The 22,046-nt window shown below is 32.0% G+C and overlaps 1 protein-coding gene across 2 annotated transcripts in view; it reads right to left on the reverse strand.

Moving 5' to 3' along the window:
• LOC143255501 (sucrase-isomaltase, intestinal-like) overlaps nt 1–22,046 on the reverse strand; it is a 59,965-nt gene that overhangs the window by 5,729 nt on the left and 32,190 nt on the right. For both annotated transcript variants that reach the window (XM_076511255.1, XM_076511256.1), the window contains 10 exons: nt 21,578–21,703; nt 18,119–18,250; nt 16,767–16,877; nt 13,014–13,127; nt 10,723–10,807; nt 7,966–8,095; nt 6,694–6,865; nt 4,084–4,200; nt 3,370–3,518; nt 1,066–1,150 (listed from right to left, as the gene is read on the reverse strand). In XM_076511255.1, the coding sequence (XP_076367370.1) occupies nt 1,066–1,150; nt 3,370–3,518; nt 4,084–4,200; nt 6,694–6,865; nt 7,966–8,095; nt 10,723–10,807; nt 13,014–13,127; nt 16,767–16,877; nt 18,119–18,250; nt 21,578–21,703 (1,221 nt within the window). The remainder of the gene's footprint in view (nt 1–1,065; nt 1,151–3,369; nt 3,519–4,083; nt 4,201–6,693; nt 6,866–7,965; nt 8,096–10,722; nt 10,808–13,013; nt 13,128–16,766; nt 16,878–18,118; nt 18,251–21,577; nt 21,704–22,046) is intronic.

Genomic DNA, 22,046 nt, shown 5'->3' on the forward strand with positions numbered 1-22,046 from the left:
CATCTTATTAAGTATTTCTAATTATAAATATTTAAATGCACTAATTCATCAGTTGATACCCTCACCATTAACGATATTTTAGGCTGTAATCTCAATACTATTTCATACGGGTTGGCCGGCATAGGAGAATTACAATTACTTCAAAATACATATATGTTAAGCATATTAACATATATATTAACCTAATAATTTAGAATAATCTTTTAAATATACAATATACTAAAATAAAAGTAATGCCATTCTATATACTAAATAATATAACCAATGTTATTAACGAAGGGAATTATAAATAAATAACATACCTTACTGAATTAACACATAAGTATTTGAAGTATGTTTGAAATATTGTTAGTATGAAATTATACATTCAAATTAGTGTGCACAAGAGTCGGCCATCTTTAAAGAACCTGGGTAAATTTTATATAAAATATAACCACATTTTTTAAAACTGGCACTGAGAAAAATTTTTTATTTATGTAGAATCTCACTGACCTCAGAGATAGGATTAATATTTATGTAGAACCACATTGAGCTCAGAGATAGGATTTCAATTTATGTAGAACCTCACTAAAGTCCCAGAAAAGATTCTCATTTACGCATAATTTCAGTGAAGTCAGAGATAAGCTTCACAATTATTAAGTACCTCATTGAACTCAGAAATAGAATTCACATTTATGTATAACTTCACTGACCTCAGAGATAAGATTCACGTTCGTGTTTTAGCCTTATTTTTATAACTTTTCTAATTACAGAGGCTTAGATTAAGATAGTGATCAATTATTGTGTTCTATTTATGTACTTAGTTAAACACAGAGCGAAAGATAAAACAAATGACAGTAACACAGAGAGATCTTTCAAGTTAATTTTGACACTAACATTGAGTGTTTTTCCATTCTTATTCTGGTTCTAAAACTAAGTGTTCTTCCAAGTTTATTCAACAGTAACAATGAGTGTTCGTGTACATCCTCTCTATTATTAACAATAGCCGTTCTTCCACGTTTATTTTGACACTAATATCAAGCACTACATCAGCTGTTTTTGTTTTGTTTTACTTACTTAACTCACCTTGAAAACAGCAGGTGAAATTAACAATGCTGATCCCCAAAGAAACTGGAAGTCAATATCCAGAGTAACTTTATCCTTGGGAAACCTAAGTTTGAAAACAAATCAATCAATTTATATACTTCAAAACTAAGCTCAAAAGGCCGAAGGTCTACATAAGGAAGAGGTGCATTCATTATTGTTATCAAAGACTTAAAAAACTCTAAGAGTTATTCTGTGACTAGAGTTAATGTTTTTAAACTGATTTCTTTTACAATTTATTACATTTTTATATACGACTCCCGCTGTCATAGCGGTAAGTGTACGGATTTACAACACTAAAATCAGGGGATCGATTCTCCTCGGTGGACTCAGCTGATAGCTTGATGTGGCTTTGCTAATAAAAAACACACACGCACATTTTTACATATCTAAATAAAATGGTTTCAAAGTAAATGGAAAATATAAACATTACATCACATTGTTATCTTATTTCAATTACCATTTTAAATATTTCTTCTTGACTCCTGTGCTATAGCATCAGTTACAAAAAACAATTAGAATTTTTTGGAATCTAGAGTTTTGGTTACTTTTACATAAGATACAATTAAAATATTGGCTCTAACCTACTTCCATCTAGTAGAAAAACTAGTAATTAATTTTAAAATAAACAGAGATAAACAAAATGTTGCATTGTGAGATGACAAAGAATAAGCAGATTCTTTATTTGTCATATGGTGAGATGATAAAGGATAAATAGATTATTTACTTGTGAATACTATAAAGGATAAATATAGTATTTACTTGTGGATACCATAAAGGATGAATACATTATCTATGTTATCAAATGAAACTTTCAGTATGTGGAACAAGTCCAAGCTATTCTTAGAGAACATAGTTAAACCATAAAACTTTAAAACAAAATATATTGTTTAATCAATAATTTCATCAAACCAATCATTTTATTAATGTTCTGCCCCTCTAAAACCTAGCTAACAGCTGAAAAAGAAGTAATAAACGCTTTTGTTTATTTGTAGTTAAGCACAAAGCTACACACTGGGTTACATGTGCTATGCCTACTACAAGTATCAAGATTTACTGTTTATCATTGTAAAATAATTAAATACAGTTAACCCTTCACTTGCTCCTCTTTACTGATGATCTCATACATACCTCCCTCATTTTTCTTGTAATATATAAATAGTTACACAGGATGGCCCAAATTATCTTCTCTGTTTTAAAATTTAATAATTAAATAACTAAGGAAGTACAACCATCCCAGTTTGCAACATCTTACAGCCCATTTAGAAAAGTGCGTATTAATATTTTTTTTCTTTTTATTTTTACTCCAGTGGGTGCAGTTTCCCCTAAAATTATAATCATACAAGAGGATCTTAATACATCATTTGGCTTGTAGAATAGGTTAAATCCATGTTTGCCAGACATCAGTCTACTAGACTTCATTTTTGAGTGTATGTAGCAAATATCACAGAGCTAAAGATTAAGATAACTATGCTATTGTAAATGTGGACATGTTGCAGCAAACATGAACTTAAATCATGTATTGGTCATATGTGTCAAGAGCCACTACAATGTAGAAGCCTACTGACATATCAGTAAGAACTGTTTCAGATAGACTACAGATGTTGGAAACTGAACAGTTGTATTTCTTTAGTTAGTTAATTAATAAATGTTCAGAAAGGAAAGATAATTTTGGTTCGCCCTGTACATTTTTTTTTGTTTTTATATGTAGGTCATGGAAAGTTTTATACCTCCTAGGTCAGTTTGCAATTGTACTTCCCATATGCAATGTCTTTTATTTCCTTTCCAGAATGGTTGTTTTCCTACTCAATGTCTTTTCTTGCCTTAAGTTAACTTTTACTTCAAAATTAGTGCATTTACTTCCCTTGCAGTATCTTTATCACTGTTTTTAACAATATATTTGATCTTATTTTCCAAGTGAATGTAGATTAGCAACTCTTAAACAACTAATACTGTGTAGGGTATGTAAGAGGTTTCAACTAGTTAACTCTCATCATGTCTCTTCTTTTTGACATGTACATAACATGTAAACCGGAACTTGTAAGAAAAATCTACCATAACTATTACTGTCCACCTTGCTCTGTGAACCAACTATATTAGTAGTCTAGTAGTACTAACTGAGACTTCTTCTGGCACCTTATGGATTCTGTACCAATTTATGTCATGACTCTTATTTGGTGAATATAATAATTTATTGAGCATAATTTCTGCTAAAGTGATCAGACCCTGAATAACTAAATTATTTATTTCGAACACAATGAAATAGTGGATAAGAACCATGCTCACTCATGTAAGAGAGGTCTTGCTACAGTTGAACCTGTGGTGTGAGACAAGTAGAACAAGGTGTACAAATACGGCAGAAGTTGGTAGCGAGCAGTCACAGCTTGTTGTGTAGCCTTTGTCACTACCTCTCCCATTGCAACTGGATCCTGGGCCTGAAAGAAACCCAAAAGTAATACATAGATGTATACATAAGAAACATATTTCAATTGGATAGCACATGGATATGTGTGATGTGCCTTAAAAAATCTTTATTTTATCAGTTCTGTAGATTCTCAGGCTACTTCAGCAAGACCTATATAACCAGAAAAAAACACTAAAAGTTATAAATTGAAGTTTAAAATTTATGTAAATTATACGATATTTGTTACTTAAACTTCAATTTTTTATTTTTAAAAAATTCAGGTTACAAAATTATCTTCACATGAACATTAAAATATTTATAATAGAATAAAAAAAACTTACACAGACTACAGATATTATTTGTGGAAAATGCTTTTTTATCTTTATTCTTAATAATCTCAAATGTTTCTTTAAAGTTTTATTCAGTATACTTAAGGTATACCTAAAATACATGCCTGTTTTTTGTTTTTTTAAGACAAAGTGACAAATCTAAAGTGTTTGGTAAATAAAGAAAGGACCCAAACTTCTTTAGCACTATGGTTTCTAAAGGAAAGAAAAACTAAATATAGTGTATAACTACCAGAAATAGCAACTTACTCTGAATCCTTTAGCATTGTGGTTCCTGGCAAAGGGATAGAATGCACCAACTTGGTTCCACCTTGCACATAATTCTTCTGTTGTGTCTTCCCAAAACCCACAAATATCTGATCCAATCTAATAAAAAACAATTATTTTTTAACTAATCCCATTATACCAGTAGTAGCAACAATATCTATATTAACACCACAGTTCTTAAATATACCAACAATTATTCTTTACTAATCCCAATATACCAGTAGTAGCAATAATATCTACATTAACAGCACAGTTCTTAAATATGCCAATAATTATTTTGTTATTAATTCCATTATATGAGTAGTAGCAAAAATATCTACATTAATGGCATAGTTTGTAAATATACCAACAATTATTTATTTACTAATCCTGTTATACCAGTAGTAGCACCAATATCTGTAACTAACACCATAGTTCTTAAATATACCAATTATTATTTTTTTTACTAATCCCATTATAACAGTAGTGGCAACAATATCTATATTAACCGCATGGGCATTAAATATACCAACAATTACTTTTTTACTATCTCATTCTGACAGTAATAGCAACAATATCTATATTAACAGCATGGGTGTTAAATATACCAACAAGTATTTTTTTACTAATCCCATTATACCAGTAGAAGGAACAATATCTATATTAAGAGCATGACTATGAAGTATACCAAGAATTATTTTTTTCTACTCTCATTATAACAGAGGTAACAACATATATTTTATAAAATTTGAATGGGACAAAAAGAAGCTTATTAGCTGATCAAGGATGCTCCTTCTGGTTTCCAACTATAACCAACCCCTACTACTCATACATTAATTCAAGCTTTCCTTGAACTCAGTTAAATTTTATGTCTCCACCACCCTTGAAGGCAGCTTATTTCAAAAGCCAATCACCTTGTTTCAAAAGTAGTTCTGTTTAAACAGCAAACAACTCCTATGCTGTCATAATTTGAATTTATGACCCCTTGTTCTATTGTTTTCACTTCTAGAAACAAAATGTTTAATGGATCTATACTATCAATACCCTTAATAATGTTAAATACCTCTATGATATCCCCTGTGCCATTCTCCTCTCCAGAGAAAACAAGTTAAGAGAGTTTAGTCTCTCCTCACAGGACAATCCCACCATCCCAGATATCATCCTAGTGGCTTCTTCAACAATTCAATGTACTTCTTGAGGAAGGGAGCCCAAAACTGTACACAGTACTCTAAATGAAGCCTTACAAGTGATCTATACAGTGAAATAATAATATCCATTGTCTTGTATTCAATATTTCTATAGATGCTACCCAAATTCCTATTAGCCCTTTAGCTAGCTATCATTCTACACTAAAAGCATGGTTATTAAATATACCAGATGAGATATGAAATATATAAATTAACAAAACTTGAAAATTAAAAAAAGACTGAAGATTACTATAAACTAATCTGCAAACATTCTAATGGTCTACAAAGTATTCGGCAAGAAAATGTAACAAATACTAACAGTTATGTACATGTGAAGTAACCATGCTTTTTCCAAACACAAGAAACAAATAGAATGTGAAAGGGAATAGAACATTTAAGGTTAGTATAATATTAAATAAAATATTTGAAAAGAATTTAAAGCTCTGTTTTTCAGCAACAATAGGCTTTCTACACTCAATTTCTGTTTTATCAGTGAAACTGGGTTGATATTACAAAGATTTGTTCCACACAACTGTCTATACATAAGTGAAATTTACATTCACTGAGAAAAGTTCATTTTGTAATTACATTTCACCAATCTCTGATATTATACAGATTAAAAAAAATTGAAAAATATGTGAATATAATGACATAATATTTTTTTATTTTCATTTATCCGTCTATATATATGCATCCATGTTTAAAAATGACTGGTTACGGTTTGTATTGTTAGGACTTGCAACCAGCTAGAAGACAGAACCTTAACACTTAATAAAGTAAATCTTACAATGTAGTAATTTCTAAACACCATTCATATTCCAACAACATTATTGTGGCTAAAAGTCATTCACATAATAGCAGAATATGAGTAGGTAATTTTTATATTAACATTGTCATTTTGTGTTAAGTCTAATTACATATTAACAGTATTAAAGCAGGTAATTTTGACATTAACAATGTTATTTTCTGTTACAACAATTAAAATATTAGCAGTATTAAAGCAGATAATTTTGATGTTAACACTATTATTTTGTGTTAAGACTATTTAATATAGTAGCAGTATTCAAGCAGATAATTTTAATGTTAACATTATTATTTTGTTAGGGCTATTTAACATATTAGCAATATTAAGGCAAGTAATTTTAATATTAACATTGTTGTCTACTTACAAATATCATGAAATAAATTGGAACTTATATTCACAATAATTTATGGAATAAATTGCTTTTAACTTTATACAATTAATTATCATGCATTTTAAAATATTGAAGTACTTTATTATTGTAATATATACTGTACTTGTAAATATATATAAAATTCAGAGAAAGTGGGATCTCTTGATTTAAATTCATTTTTGAAATTTTTCATTTATTTAGCAAATATCGCATTAATCTATATTTGTATGCGTAGAGTGAAGAACACTCACATAAGTAAAACCAAATAATCCAAATTCCAAGATTCCTGGAATTGAATCTCTCAAATGAGACCAATAACTTCTGTTATCTCCTAACCAGTGGCCTCCATATCTATGAGAACTGGGATATGTTGATCGACTGAACACCATTGGTCTTTTTCCAGGGATTAGGTTTTGAAGTGTGCTACATGGAGAAATACGTCAATTAAAGTGTTTCCTTGGTTAAAAAGAAGGTTTTAAATGTACTACAAAAGAAAGAAACTGAATATCCTAGGTTTTCTTTAGCTGAAAATAAACATAAAAGTGAATTAACCTGGGAAAAAAAATACATATTGAATAAACATGTTCGAATTCAGCAATTTTTCCATTTAGATACAACTTATTAAAATTCAATATTCTCCGTTCATGATTTATGTTTTGGAGACTTGTTAAATTAACAGTTTTAAATAGATGTTTATATATACATGTATGAAACTAACAGCAGTGACTCAGCAGTAAGTACGTGGACTCACATTGCTAAAAGCTTGGTTCTGACACTCACAACAGGTAGAGCATTGATAGCCCATTAGGTTTGATTGTGCTTAACAACAAAAACAAACAATAAATCTAACTAAATGGGAAAAGTTAATTTTCTTTTTTTCTGTTTACACTTTGCTTGCTTTTTTTTTAAAGAGGTTTTATGCAATACTATGTAAGGACTAACTGTCCGTACATAATAATCCACAGACACTGCTCCACAGGTGGGCAAAGTCTAAATCAAGGGTATATATAAAGGCTTATATGTATACAGAAAGAATTAAGAAAGAAGTATGTTTCATATTTTCCAGGGGATCACATGCCCCCCCCCTCCCCTTCAGACGCCTATGTACCCATAACTGGCCTTAATTTTTTCAGACAAAACAACGAAGAAGGTAGTTACTGCTAACAAAAAGCATTTGTCATCAACACTTGACTGACTGAGTGGTTGAGTGGTGGCATTTCACAGCCATCCTTATAGCTTATGTACAACTTAAAAGTGTAAGGTATGTTTATGAGGCAAAATAATATAAACTGGAAACTTTCAGTTTTGCAGTGATGGCATGCAAAACACTCTGCTAAGTCCAGCTGTAAGAATAAACTTTTTTTGCCGTTTATGTTTAGGTGCTTTTTAGTCAACTTGTTTATGAGATTAGCTTCCATTCATAGGGCTAACTTTTAAGATCATATATGTGGTTATCGAAAATTATATTCATGTGACTAACTGATAAGAAGACATAACTGTTAATTATTACTGGCATGCATTACCGGAAAGTGACCTTGGTTTGAAAATAGCCGTAAAGACTGTGAATATCATAGTGCCTTCCAAGGGCCTGTTCGGCATCCATACACAGGGTCTTGCAATATATAGAACAATCTGTATCGGACTCCAGTAATGCTAGAGGAATGAAAAGTAGCATTAAAACTTATTTTAATTATTGTTTGTTTCAGAGCAGCAGTTATAAATCAGACAATGATATAAATGAAGTAAATGCACTGTCACTTTTATCTCACACTATATATTTCAGAATCAGGTACTTTTACAAGAATCATTAAATGGTTTAAAATTAAATATGGGCAAAGAAATGAATTTTAAGAGTCATTAAACAATTTCAAATTTAATATGGATGTATATATGTACTTTACATTCTCACAACTGGAAAGATTTTACAGAAAATATCAAGAGTTTTTATGTAGTTAATCCCACCATTAGAGATAAACATTATAAGTTAATAATCCATAAAACAAGCATAATGACAGCAAGTAAAGAAATTAAGAAGAATATTACCATATCATTCAGTAGTCCACCAGTCAAAGTACAGTTAAATAATATAAGAAAACAACTGAAAATAAAAACGAAAATCCAGGGGTGATACAAAAAGTAACACAGAAAATTTCTGATAGAGTTATTACAATATTGTGATAAAGATGTTGAGGTGTTCAAACAAGTGCTTTTCATTTCATTTTTCTAATTATAGAAAACAAACCAAAAACTCTGATGATTCAGTTTCATAAAGAGGTTCAATCCATTACATTAAAATGGCATAGAAAACTCAACACATAATTATAATTTATATCATCACGTACGATCATACTTTGTCTAATGACATCTTATCTGTGCCCAGCAGCATAGTGTCCATTGAAATAGCCTCTGTCATAAGGCTGCCACGTTCCTTCTCCATATTTCATTTATACAAGCCCTATAGTGTACAAGGATAACAATTTCCCAATGCTTGTTTTAACAATATGATCACAGCAAATTGATTGGTATGTCCTCCTGAGTGTTAGTATGAAGACTAGTTTTTTCCAGCTGCTCAAGGTATATGAATGTTAAACAAATATCTTGTAGAAGCAACACATTCATGTGTGACTTGTATCACTTTTCCTGAGAGAGATCACCCTTGATTATGTTGTATACTGCTGCCTGGTGCACATAGACAGATTTTGACACTGATTTCTGTATTCATGAATGCTCAATTTCAAGAGGCAACACTGTGCTCTTCAAGACTGGAGTATGAACTGTTGCAGGTTTCTTTTTTGATAGTCTTGTTACCCTACATTAATCAACATTTGCTTGTCTTCCTATGCCATTAAGTACAAGGGATATCACAGTCTTGAAAATTCTAAATCCTTGAACTGACACATTTTTTACTATCCAAGTGTATGAATATTTTATTTGGAAAAGGCTGTTACATATCTTTCCTAAAAGTGATCAATCTTCTATGGCATTATATTGGCTACAAAATATCAAGTGATGTCAGAGTGTAGTTCAGATACACAACCTACCACCACAACTATATTCACTGTGGTTGTCACATGACTTGCTGATTTTCATATTGAAATTCGTTTTTAATATAATGCACTGAACCCTCGTCAGTAGTTATTAGCATGTTTTACTAAGAATGCAAGGGTGTTTGTACAGGCACTGTTCCTTACTGTGTTTATATAGAACATGAAGACAAACTCTGATCCAGTGAGTTTCTACTAGAGTTATTAGAATGTTGTAATAATGATATGAAATATTTATACAGGCACTGTTTCTTATTGTGTTTATATAGAACATGAAGACAAACTCTGATCCAGTGAGTTTCTACTAGAGTTATTAGCATGTTTTACTAAGAATGCAAGGGTGTTTGTATGGGCAGTGTTCCTTACTGTGTTTATATAGAACATGATGACAAACTCTGATCCAGTGAGTTTCTAATATAATTATGAAAATGTTGTAATAACAATGTGAGATGTTTGTACAGACACTTTTCCTTACTGTGGAGATGTTTGAATAGATGCTGTTCCTCTGTGTGGGGATATTTATACATTTAAGGTTTATAAAAGTAAGGGAAGATGTATAAATAATCGTTTTAGCATTTTTAAAAACAATTAATAGTTACAAATATATTATGTATGACAGTTTCTATGACAGTTATTTGAAATAAAAGAATATTTACAAATTGTTAGTAGAGGCAACAACTAAGTGCACATGGAGTGTTTACTAAAAGTGTATATGGAAAAAGAGTAATTTAAAATAAATGTTTAACACACATACAGATGTTTAAACAGATTCATGTGGCAACTGTATTTTAATTTTAATTTCAGTTTTTTTAAGATGAAGCTCCTAAGGAGCTGATGCCTAAAATTTTCAAGCTATGAATCAGAGGGATGGCAGCTGGTCAACAACATCTACACTGAGGGCTTGAGTGTCACTACTAAGATGCACCTGCTACTTGTAGTATAGAGAATAGTTTGTGGTTCTAATCCTGTTTGCCAGCTTTAAAATTGAAAACACAATCACAGGACTAACACTTATGGAAGGACAGAAACTGAGTTTGGATGATTACTTTGAAGTTCAGTGGTACAATAATCAATTTCTTATATATCAATTAAATATTCATTGTCCCAAGTTTAATAAAATATGACATTTACACACACACATATATATATATCCAGTCCGAAGAGAATTTTTATCAGGCATTAAAAAAGAAAAGCAAACAACATGAAAGTGTCTATAGATGAACAATTAGGAGTTACCAGCTTTGTACGGTGGATTATTCCACTTGTTCTCCTCACATCCCTGTGTTGATCCAGGTACAAAATTTGCAGGTTCATTCATGTCCTGAAAGTATTGTAAAATATTGTATATATAAGATTCACTAAAGTGTAACAATTTGAAACAAAAACAAAGTATTTAATATCTGAATCCATGGACAATTTTCATAGGTTTCTGAACAGCAACAGTAAATCTATCAGTAAAATCATGGTTCCACATAAGGTTTCCATATGTTTCTCAACAGCAGTGATAAATCACCAGTAAAAATAATTCTAAATAAGTACTCATAAAGTGACTCAAGAATTTTTCTTCTATTGGAAAAAAAATTACTGTTCTCCTTATATCCTCAACAACTGTTTAATACAGGTTTTTTGTTAATTAAACATTGTGTCATTTTAGTTATTAACTAAAACCTTTTAAAGTTACAGATTTATAAAAACTTTGCTTAAAAGTTTTACAGCAATGGCTTTTATGAAAAGTATTATGTACAACTATTAATATTTATGACAGTATTATAATAAAGACATTTTTAAAACAAAGTAAGTTTGACTTACAAGAAATGTAAGACAAAGGATTTAAGAACAACCACAACATAACATTGAAGGACAATAAGAGACCTCTTGATGTATCTGGACTGTCCAATCCAATAAATAAAACTAAGGTTAAAAACTTCAAAGCCAATACTTTTTCATTCAAATATTTATTAAACTTTTCCTTAATCTGTTTTAAGTAATCTTCCTCCACCACATTTGAAGACAACCCATTCCAAAAACCAACCACTCTGTCAGAAACATAGAGCTGTCTTACTTTAGTTGAAGATGACTCCTACTGTGCCAAAAATGTATATTTGTGTGCCCTAGTTTTATCATTCTCACCATTAAATATGAAAAAATGAGACATTAACTTCCTCAAAAATCTTAACCATCTCAATCAGGTCCCCTCCTAACTCTTTGTTTTTCAAAACGAATTCAAAAAATCTTAACTTAAAATTTGTTGTTTTAGAAGTTGGAGGACAAAATCACCTTATTCCTTATCTCCATATATAGCAAAACATTATATTTAATTAAGAAAAAACACTCACATCCAGATGTTCCTCTGTCTCTACCCAATCAACTATTTCTTTTTTAGATGTTAATATTAAATATAAAACAGTATTGTTTCTAATAGGTTCTCTAACTAATTGGTGAGGTAGGCCATCATGAACAATTCCTGAAAACCATTCTCCATGTAAGTTGATTCTACATTTTCACAGGCTATATTCATGAAATTAAAACCAACCCTGATTGTAACCTCATTAATAACCAAATACTTAATTTGAATGTAGAGTTTTTCACTAATTTCACACATTTCATCTGGTGGTTGGTTGTTTTTTGGAATTTTGCACTAAACTATACAAGGGCTATCTGCACTAGCCATCCCTAATTTAGCAGTGTAAGACTAGAGAGAAGATAGCTAGTCATCACCACCCACCATCAACTCTTCGGCTATTCTTTTACCAACGAATAGTGGGATTGACCATAACATTATAATGTCACCATGTCTGAAAGGGCAAGCACGTTTGGTGTGACAGGAATTCGAACCTACAACCCTCGGATTACAAGTTGAGTACCCTAATCACATGGTCATGCTGCTGGTAGTTTGCAATAGACTTGTATTAAATGTCTTATCTTATAACTTTTAACAGAAACCTTCATTGCTATTGTCTTTAATATCCTCAACTTCAACATAATCTATCTCACATTTTACAAATAAAACCACTTCATGCTACCCTCCCACTTTAGACTATATTCTTACTAAATAACCTTTAACCCTGTATTTAAAATAAATTTACGTCAACATAATTGGTTATACTTAAACAGATTTTAGTAATTCCCATTATATCAAAGCCCTAAAGTTTATGAAATTTGAAGACTTGTTTTTACAAAGTTTTGTGGATAATAATTTCACAGCTAATGGTAGAGTTAAGATTGGTGATTTCACAAACACTTAAATTACTTTAGAAAGGAAAAAAGAATGTTCCCACATGGATATACAAACAGAAACTAAATAATCTCTTGGAAAATTCGGACAAAATTTTCCAAAACTTCAACTACTGATCTGCAAAAATCATATGTAATTTTGGACTCTAGAAAATTTCACCTGTGGGGGGGTTGGAATGTACATATGTATGTTATCACTAGCTGAATTACATTCTATCCAAACACCCTTCACAACTGATCAATACACACACACACACACGCATATATATGTATCATGTGATGAAATGACTTACTACCCACAGTCCGTCAAACTTTATTTTCTCATAAAAATCCTTACACAGTTCTTCCCACCAACCAAAACCTTTTTCATTGGAAAAGTCAGGAAAGTAACAAACGCCTGGCCAAACCTGAAAGTAGTGAAACAAAGAAGTAAAACAGCATATACAAAAAAAATAAGAATACAAAGTAATATCCTTATATATAGTAGAAAAATATGCATAATTTAACAGTAACTAGTATCTTATAATTTGGGCTGTATTGTTAAATTCTTAAGACACAAAGTATTTATATCAAGTTATGTTAATTTGTTACATTTACATTCAGTTTCCTCTCTCTCTCTTTTTTTTTTTAGAGGGTAAAGCTGATTTCTTGTAAAACTGTATAAAGGACTATATTGGGATTCAGTCCATGTTTGGGAAGATCAAGTTTAGAGTAGCTCTCTCACAGGAAATGTTACTTTGTTTACACCTTTACAACCCCTTTTTTACACTGTATTAGTCACAACATGTTATGTTTTGTCCACTGTCCTCAGTTTTAATTAAAATACCCATCTCATGCCTTGTCCAATTCATGGGGTAATATTAATTCATACATTTTCACCAGCTTTATTATTAGTCCACCATACAGCTTTGTTCAATAGTCATATATACACACACACAATCCTATATACACACAATCTTTTAAATTAGAGCTACGTTTTTTCTTTGGGATTCAGTTAGCCTAGCACTATTTGGCCGTAAGATTCTTACATACGATGTTTAGAGGAGAGAGGTACTTAGGGCTTGACTCATCATTATTGGGCCATTTACAAAGAAGAGACCTTGAACTTTGTTTTATAAACTCCCAGTCTTAACACTGAAGCAATGGAGACATTATTGTTAAATAATAAAACGTTATAGTTTGAATATGAAAAGAAAACTGAATTATAACTTGTTTTATTTTTGGTTTGTTTAATACTTTATAATAAAAAATTGTTATATTTAGTCAGGTCTGACCACCTAAGTCAAGACTATCCAACTTTGTCCTAATGGTTGGTCACATGGTATTTTGAGTTTCAGAAGCTAGTTATAAACAATAAAATGATAAGAATATATTAAATGCTATGGTAATATCATAATACGCTAAGCAACTAAGCTTAAAGTCACACATGCTGAACATTATCTCATTTTTCATACATATCTGTTTTTTGTGGTGATCAGAAGCACCTCACAGTATACCAGGTTGCCACCCCAGATTTAGATTAACCTCAAAGATACACAGTGAGTTATCTCTGCTCTCTCAACAGCAGGTGTTGATATCTGATTTTTAGAATTGTTAGCTTTCAGGATTACTGCTGAGTGACTGGGGTTGATATTTTAGTCTGGTAAACCTTTTCAGACTGCCAGTATCTTATATTTTAAAACAATCTTTAAAATGTTTTTTTCAGATTTCTAAATACTACAGACCATTAAAAAAAACATAAAGAAGTCAGTATTTGGTGACATGCAGATAAGTAAAAGACTCTGGTCAGATGTATTTATGGTCCAAGCTCAGGACTACAATTAGCATGTAAAACTGTAAAGCTGAGGTTTCATGGTCTGCATCCCATTACCACCAAAAAAATAATCTGATTCCAATACATGCTTCAGAGCTGTGAGATTTCAATTTTTTTTTTATTAAAACAGTGATGGTCAACTACCACTAGTTAGCAGTGGGTGGTTTGACTAGCTACCTTACCTCTAGTGTGTTGCAGATAGTCCTCATGTAACTTTGTAGGAAATCCAACAAAACAAACCATTTCTTTCACTCTATTTTGTTTCTCACGATCTGCATGTTTCTTTTTTTTAACATCTCATACGTATGGGAAATAAAAATTTGAATGCCAAGAACAGCAGGGGGGTAAATTTTTTAGTCCTGGAATGACTGGGTGGTAAGAGGTACTCAATTCACAATCTGAAGATCACACGTTCATATCCCCATCCCACCAAACATGCTCGCCCTTTCACCTGTGATGGTCAATCCCACTATTTGCTGATAAAAAAGTAGATACTTCCTCTCTAGTCTTTCACTGCTAAATTATGGCTGGTTAGTTCAGATAACAACCTTTGTGTAGCTTTGGACAGGAGAATAGAAACTTGTTTGTAACAAAGAATAGGAAATTACATTTCTATTTGCTTTCTTAACATAATAAACATTAAACGTGCAATAAAAATACATAAAGGTACCAATACTGAAAAAAAAGACACTATTTTCAAGAATTCTATCAATATGAAATTAGTTGGGGGAGTCCAACTCTCCCCATGTCCTTTCTCACATCATTCTGTATCACTGTGTCAAGTTGTGCTGATTTGGTAATTTCTTTTCAGAAATTACACATGAAAATAGATGAGGGGCCCAGTCCCCACCCCCATGACCTTCTTCATATCATCTTCTGTCACTGTGTAAAGTTTATTGCTGATTGATCAAGAAATGTGAAATTGTATAAGGAACAGAAACACACACACATTAACGTTTATTTATATAAAAGATGGGGAGCCCAACCCCCAACCCCTTCATGACCTTCCTTGTGTCATCCATCTCACTGTGTCAAGTTTGGTTCTGACTGATCAAGAAATGTGGAAACGTATAAGGAACAAATACACAGACGTATTTGTATTTATTTATATAGAAAATGAGAGTCCACCAACCTCCCCCCAACGACCTTCTTCATGTCATTCTATATCACGTGAAACGGTATAAGGAATAAATGCCTGAAAGGGAATAAGTGATAGAAACACAGTCTTATATATTAGATTAGGAATCCTGTAACCAACAAATTTGTGGACTCATAAGCAATTTGATGCTTAAATAGTTTTGACAAACGTGATTAAAAAGTCAACGTCATCCACGTAGACCAACACTGACATTTTTTTTCAGACCCAATCCATTGGGATGCCTCAGAGGCTAATGCATCACTGATTTTTTTCGTTCAGATTTACCTGATGGTCCACGTTAACTCTCCAAGTAACCATCCTTAATCTAGCAATGAAATACTAGAAGGAAAATCGGCCAGCCAGCATCACACACTGCAAACTTTTGAGCTACTATTTTACCAACTAATAAAGGGATTTACGATCACATTATAACACACTCATAGCTAGAAGTGCAAGAATGTTTGATGTTACAGTGAGTTGAATCAACAGCCAGCGATATATCTAGGTTCTGATGTTTACAATATTTTTTATTTAATTTTGGAAACAATACATTTATATATATATAATGTGTAGATGTCGCTATTTAAATGTTTGTTAAGTAGTAGATTGTTTGTTTGTTTGTTTAGAATTTCGCGCAAAGCTACACGAGGGCTATCTGCGCTAGCCGTCCCTAAATTAGCAGTGTAAGACTAGAGGGAAGGCAACTAGTCATCACCACCCACCGTCAACTCTTGGGCTACTCTTTTACCAACGACTATCACATTATAACGCCCCTCCGGCTGAAAGGGCGAGCATGTTTGGTGCGACCAGGATTCGAACCCGCGACCCTCAGATTACGAGTCGAACGCCTTAACCCACCTGGCCATGCTGGGCATGTTAAGTAGTAGAAGAAATAAGTGAAGCAAATGCTCTGAAAAATTATGATTTTTACATTTTAAAAATCTAAGAACCATTCAGTGGAGTTAGTCACCTGATCTTTAAATAGAGTACCTCCTATTTAATTCTGAAATGGCGCTCCTGCCAAGAACCCTAAGACAGTCCCTTATTAATTCCAAAGAGACAAAGTATTTCTCTTATAATAACAAAAAGAGTTACCTCTCCCTCCAGTATCGAACCATTCAGTTTTATAAATATATCCTTAGATAATCCTTTATCAAGAGGTGGGTATTTTCCCTTCAGGGTATGATTACTAGGAATGGCTGGATCCTGAAAGTATTGAGAAAAAAAGCACTTGATGTATACCAAGAACACGTTAATAAAGCATTAATATTAACTTGCGATAATAATATTAGATTATTCTAATGTTCTCACTTTAGTGATTATAATGTAGAGTTTCATCAGTCCAGTCTTTCACTGTTAGCAACATTTATCTGTAACCTGTACACGTCAATCAAATTAAAGATAGAAGTAAAGAGAGATGTATCCTATGTTGTACTTTATGTTTAGCGAACATTGTAAAAGTGATGCAGAAAAACAAAACAGAATTTAATTAAAAACGAATTTTAAAAGTACAATCAAAATACACAGATATTCTAAATTGTCATAAGGATTGATAAAAACATAATTTTTCTTGGTATGTTTTTCGGTTTAAGATCACCCGGGGTTTACTAGAAAATTCGAAAGAAAACCAGAGGCGCTCAGAAATGGACTTTTTTCCCTTTGCTCCACACATGCTAACAGACGTAAGGATATATTTGGAACATCATGAAATTTGAACATGAGGGAAGAGATGTTGAATTGGCTGACGTGTGACTTCACCGGTTCAGATATTAGTTAGAAAAAAACCAAGAAAGGTATGCCTAAAACGAATTTCTTCTTATTGTAGTCAAACTCAAAACCAAACGCACCTATTGGATTTATGGTCCTTCAAAAAGGCGGGGATCTATATATCTTATGCCTGTATAACGGAGGGAGAAGGGGATGGGTGTACCCCGAGAAAACCCACTTTAACTAGTCAGGCACCGAATATTCTACTTGACCAGTGCCCGATGAAACCTGAATGGAATTAAGGTTACAAAATGACAACATTGAAGGAAGGAGTGATAGACGTAAAAGGACTGAGAAGATAATAACAGATAATATATTTACGTTAAATATATTACCTATTATTATCAGTTGTTGTTTTTTCCCATGGGTGAAGAACTTTTTATTTTTTGAAAAATTTAGTACTGTTTTGGGTCAGTGATAATCATATAATTGTTAATACCGCTACATACATTTAAATGTGTATGTTTATTTACAAACAAGAAACCAAATTAATAGATGGACCAGCTTGAATATTGATCTTAAAATTCTCTGTAACCTTTAATATCTTCATTCTTCTCACGTAGCTGAGAAATTTGAACTGGACAGTGATTATCCACTCATGGGTCACAAAGGTGAAGTTAACTTATGGCGGGCCATAGGTTGCTGACCACTGACCTATATGATTATTAACATAACCTTACCAAAATGATTACTACTCTTCTTCCTTTCTTTTGAAAATCTTTAATGAAATCAGGCAGATTTTCAAAGTTATTTTCGTCTAAAGTAAAATCCTTTTTCTCTTCCATGTAGTCAATATCAAAAAACTGGACATCCTGGTGAAGAAAATGGATATAATTAAAAATAATCAAGATAATAAAACTTATTCAGTTAATGCTATCAAATTTTCAAATATTGATAAACTCAGCATAGAGACAATACAACAAAATAATACCATACATTAAAGTTAAACTTCTGTAAGTCTACATAATTTTCCAAACGTTTTTTTCCGTTGAATACGAATCTAATAAATGAATTATTAATAACCATTGTGAATATCGCAACACTTGATTTTTAGTTCAAGTCTCTCCAATGACACAACGGTGTGTCTGCGGACTTATACTGCTAGAAACTAGATCTCGATATCCATTGTGCTGCTGCGTGCTTAACTTAAAACCAACAATCTTTAGTTCAAACAATTTGTACTAACGAATATGAAACTAGAATGTGAAATTTTGTTATAAGGTCGAATGTCAAACCATTTGTTTGATTTCTAATTGTTCGATGGTATACGAAACTAACTTGTGAATTTTTAACTATCACTATGAATATACAAACACTTGTTTATTTGGTAATGGTTGTTTTTTGTGCAATGATATACAATGTTTATCTGTGTTGTGTCTAGTTCTGGGAATGAGTTCCGAATTTCTGACATCAAACGTACCGCTGGATTAGACAGAAACAAAAACCAAATATAACTACAAATTCCAATACAAGACAATTGGCCAAATTTCACTTCTATCAAAAAAAGTATAATCATATTTACAAAACTAAAGTATCGACTTTGAAAAATATTATCCAACTACTCATTAATTATGTGAAATAATGGCTCATAGAATGGCTCTGAGTTTTTGGTGTGTGTTTTTTTCAAGTACAAATTTTTACTTCATAGCTCAACGTCTTGACCAATTTGAGATATAATTACAGCCGGACTATTGAGGATTCTCTCTTGTTTGTATCTACAAAACGCGACAAATTTTAGTGTGTTTAATATGGTTGTCCTATCGCCCTAATTACCAGAAAATGAATTGTTTAATCTTAACTTTATATTTATTGCATAGAGATAAGTCAGTGCCCTCTCAATTTTAACATCCTTATGAAATAAAAGTTAAAATAAATATTTTTTTATGCACTTCACACTGTTACTAAATTAGTTTTATTATTGATATCTCACAAACATTAACTTATTCCTGATAGGTATGAAAACTTTAGTGGTCTGGTACTGCCTGTTGAAAGAAAAGGACACAACGTTTCGGATTCTATACTGAAGTATCTAAAAGCAAATAAAGGAAACGCTATAGTCATAATGAACACGAATGAATACATCCAAAAATGAAGAACATTCTATCAGACACTAACAAATTTAAACCAATACACACAAATCTAACAGACACACGAAACGCAACTAAACAAAATACTACTAAAAATGAAAAAAGCCAACACAATTTCACCAACACTTTATTCTTACCTACGTAAAACCGACTCACACACACTACAAATATACGGCATCCCTAAACCTCATAAACCAGATTGTCCATTATGACCAACAATGTCCACATATGAATCGTTTAATTACAATCCTGGTAAATACATAGCATGGGCATTCTCCAAATATGTAACATCAGCCAGCTCATTTATCAATGACTCTTTTAATTTCAAGTCTACTCTTAATCAACTTAATCATAAAGACTTAATGGCCAGTTTCGATGTTATATCCCTCTTTTCAGAAGTTCCAACCGCTGAAGCCTGCAAGATAGCCTTAGAACTCTATATCCGAGACCGTAACCCATCTTTTGACATTCCCAGCAACCAATTAGCTACCCTCATAGAATTCACCACGATGAAGACAAACTTCATGTTCAACAACCACAACTATATACAAACAAATGGCCTAAGCATGGGCAACCAAGTATCACCAGTTCTAGGCAATTTTTTAAGACACAAGTTGAAACACAAGCAATTAACACAACATTACAGTCACCACTATACTGGTACAGATATGTAGACGACACGATTGCGGGATTCACATCTACAGAACACAATTAATTTTCCCAATCACGTGAACTCTACACATCCCAACATTAACTTCACATGTGAACAGGAAGAAAGCAATCAAATATCATTTCTTAATTTCAAAATTACAAGAACCAACACACAATTTGAAACAGAAATCCACCGAAAAATCACCCATACTGGACTATACATTCCTTGGGGCTCAGCACATGAAACAAAACAAAACCTCAACATACTAAGAAACCAAATAAACACAGCCATAAAACAATGCTCACCAGGTAAAATTAACGATGAAATAGACAAAATAAAACAATACTTCATCAACATCAATGTTTCCTCCACAAACCGTAGAAAACATTATACGCACACACCAAGACAAAAAGCAAAATCAACCAACAAAAGTAAATATATCTCAAGAATCAATAAATCACGAAACCATATACTGCTGTACACCATTTCTACCCGATATCAACAGAAAAATAACCAACATATGGCAAAAACTAGTAACAAAATATGACATTCCAGTTAATACCAAATTTATTCAAAAATCAGGCACAAAACTGAGGTCTATACTTCAAAATACTACACTGACAAACACCACACCAACATTATTTATAAAATGCAATGTGATAACTGCCACGACTTCTATATTGGAGAAACAAGTAGAAAAATGGAAACCAGATTCAAAGAACATAAAAAGTCACCTTTACACGTTTTCGAACACTGCAAGTCAAATAAACATAACGTAACCATAGAAAACACTAAAATACTAAATACAGAAACGAACATAAACAAACACAAAATTAAAGAAGCCTTACTTATACAACAATTCAATCCCAAAATAAACCAATACAAAGGAACACCTTTATACCTATATTAAAAATGATATAATAAATAATAATATTAAAATAAATGATATAAAATTATATATTCAAACATCTAAGCACGCCCTCTACATTCCGACACTTAGTTACACAACCCCTTTCAAACATGTGGTCAGCTTCCGGTCAGTTACCTCTTTCTTTCTTTGTGAGCCTGACGATGACCGAATAAGGTCGAAACGTTGTTCGCTCCTCTACGTGAAAAATTTTCTCAACCCAAACGAGCTGTTTTTACACATATAGTGTTATGAGATGAAGAGTTATACAACTAGACTATTTCTATAGTATATATATGCTATGGATTTCTTCCCTTTTTCACCAAAAGTGAAACTGAAATACAATCTGTGACTTAAAAATCTAATGTGTTCTTTGATTGTTCTATTTAAGGCTTATCAGCACACAAAAAACCAAAGATGTCCAGTTACGCCCTTTAAAAGAGTTCGGAACCCTATAGATATTATAATATAAACTCTTTCTAGTGTTACTCACGTAGGGTATGCTAGCATTTATGGTGCGTTGAGATACTTCGGTCACTTCAGAAAGATTATTGTAACCCCATCTCGAAAGCTGGTATCCCAAACTCCAGTATGGTGGAAACATAGGGAATCCAATAATCTGAAACCCAAAATAACTTAAGATCTAAGGTTTTGTCTATATAAAAAAAAACGTTTTTAAAACATTTTAATTTCCGAGTAACACTCTTTCTTTAGGTTAACCTATCGTCTCAGGTGGATACAACTGAATGATGTGTTATAATGTCAAGAAGAACATTATACTGCTAGGCAACAAAGTAAAAAGAAACAAATTACTAGTGTTAAATAAGGGAAAATTAAAATGAATATAACGTTAAACCAAAATTCTGCTAAAATTTTCGTTTTTTTTAATGAGGAAAACTATGCACATTATATTCTCTGCCTGTGATTTTAACTTTGGAAAATCCAAAAGAAGATTTTTTAAT

The sequence above is a fragment of the Tachypleus tridentatus genome, chromosome 7 (genome assembly GCF_004210375.1).
Source record: "Tachypleus tridentatus isolate NWPU-2018 chromosome 7, ASM421037v1, whole genome shotgun sequence".
Taxonomy (NCBI): Eukaryota; Metazoa; Arthropoda; class Merostomata; order Xiphosura; family Limulidae; genus Tachypleus; species Tachypleus tridentatus.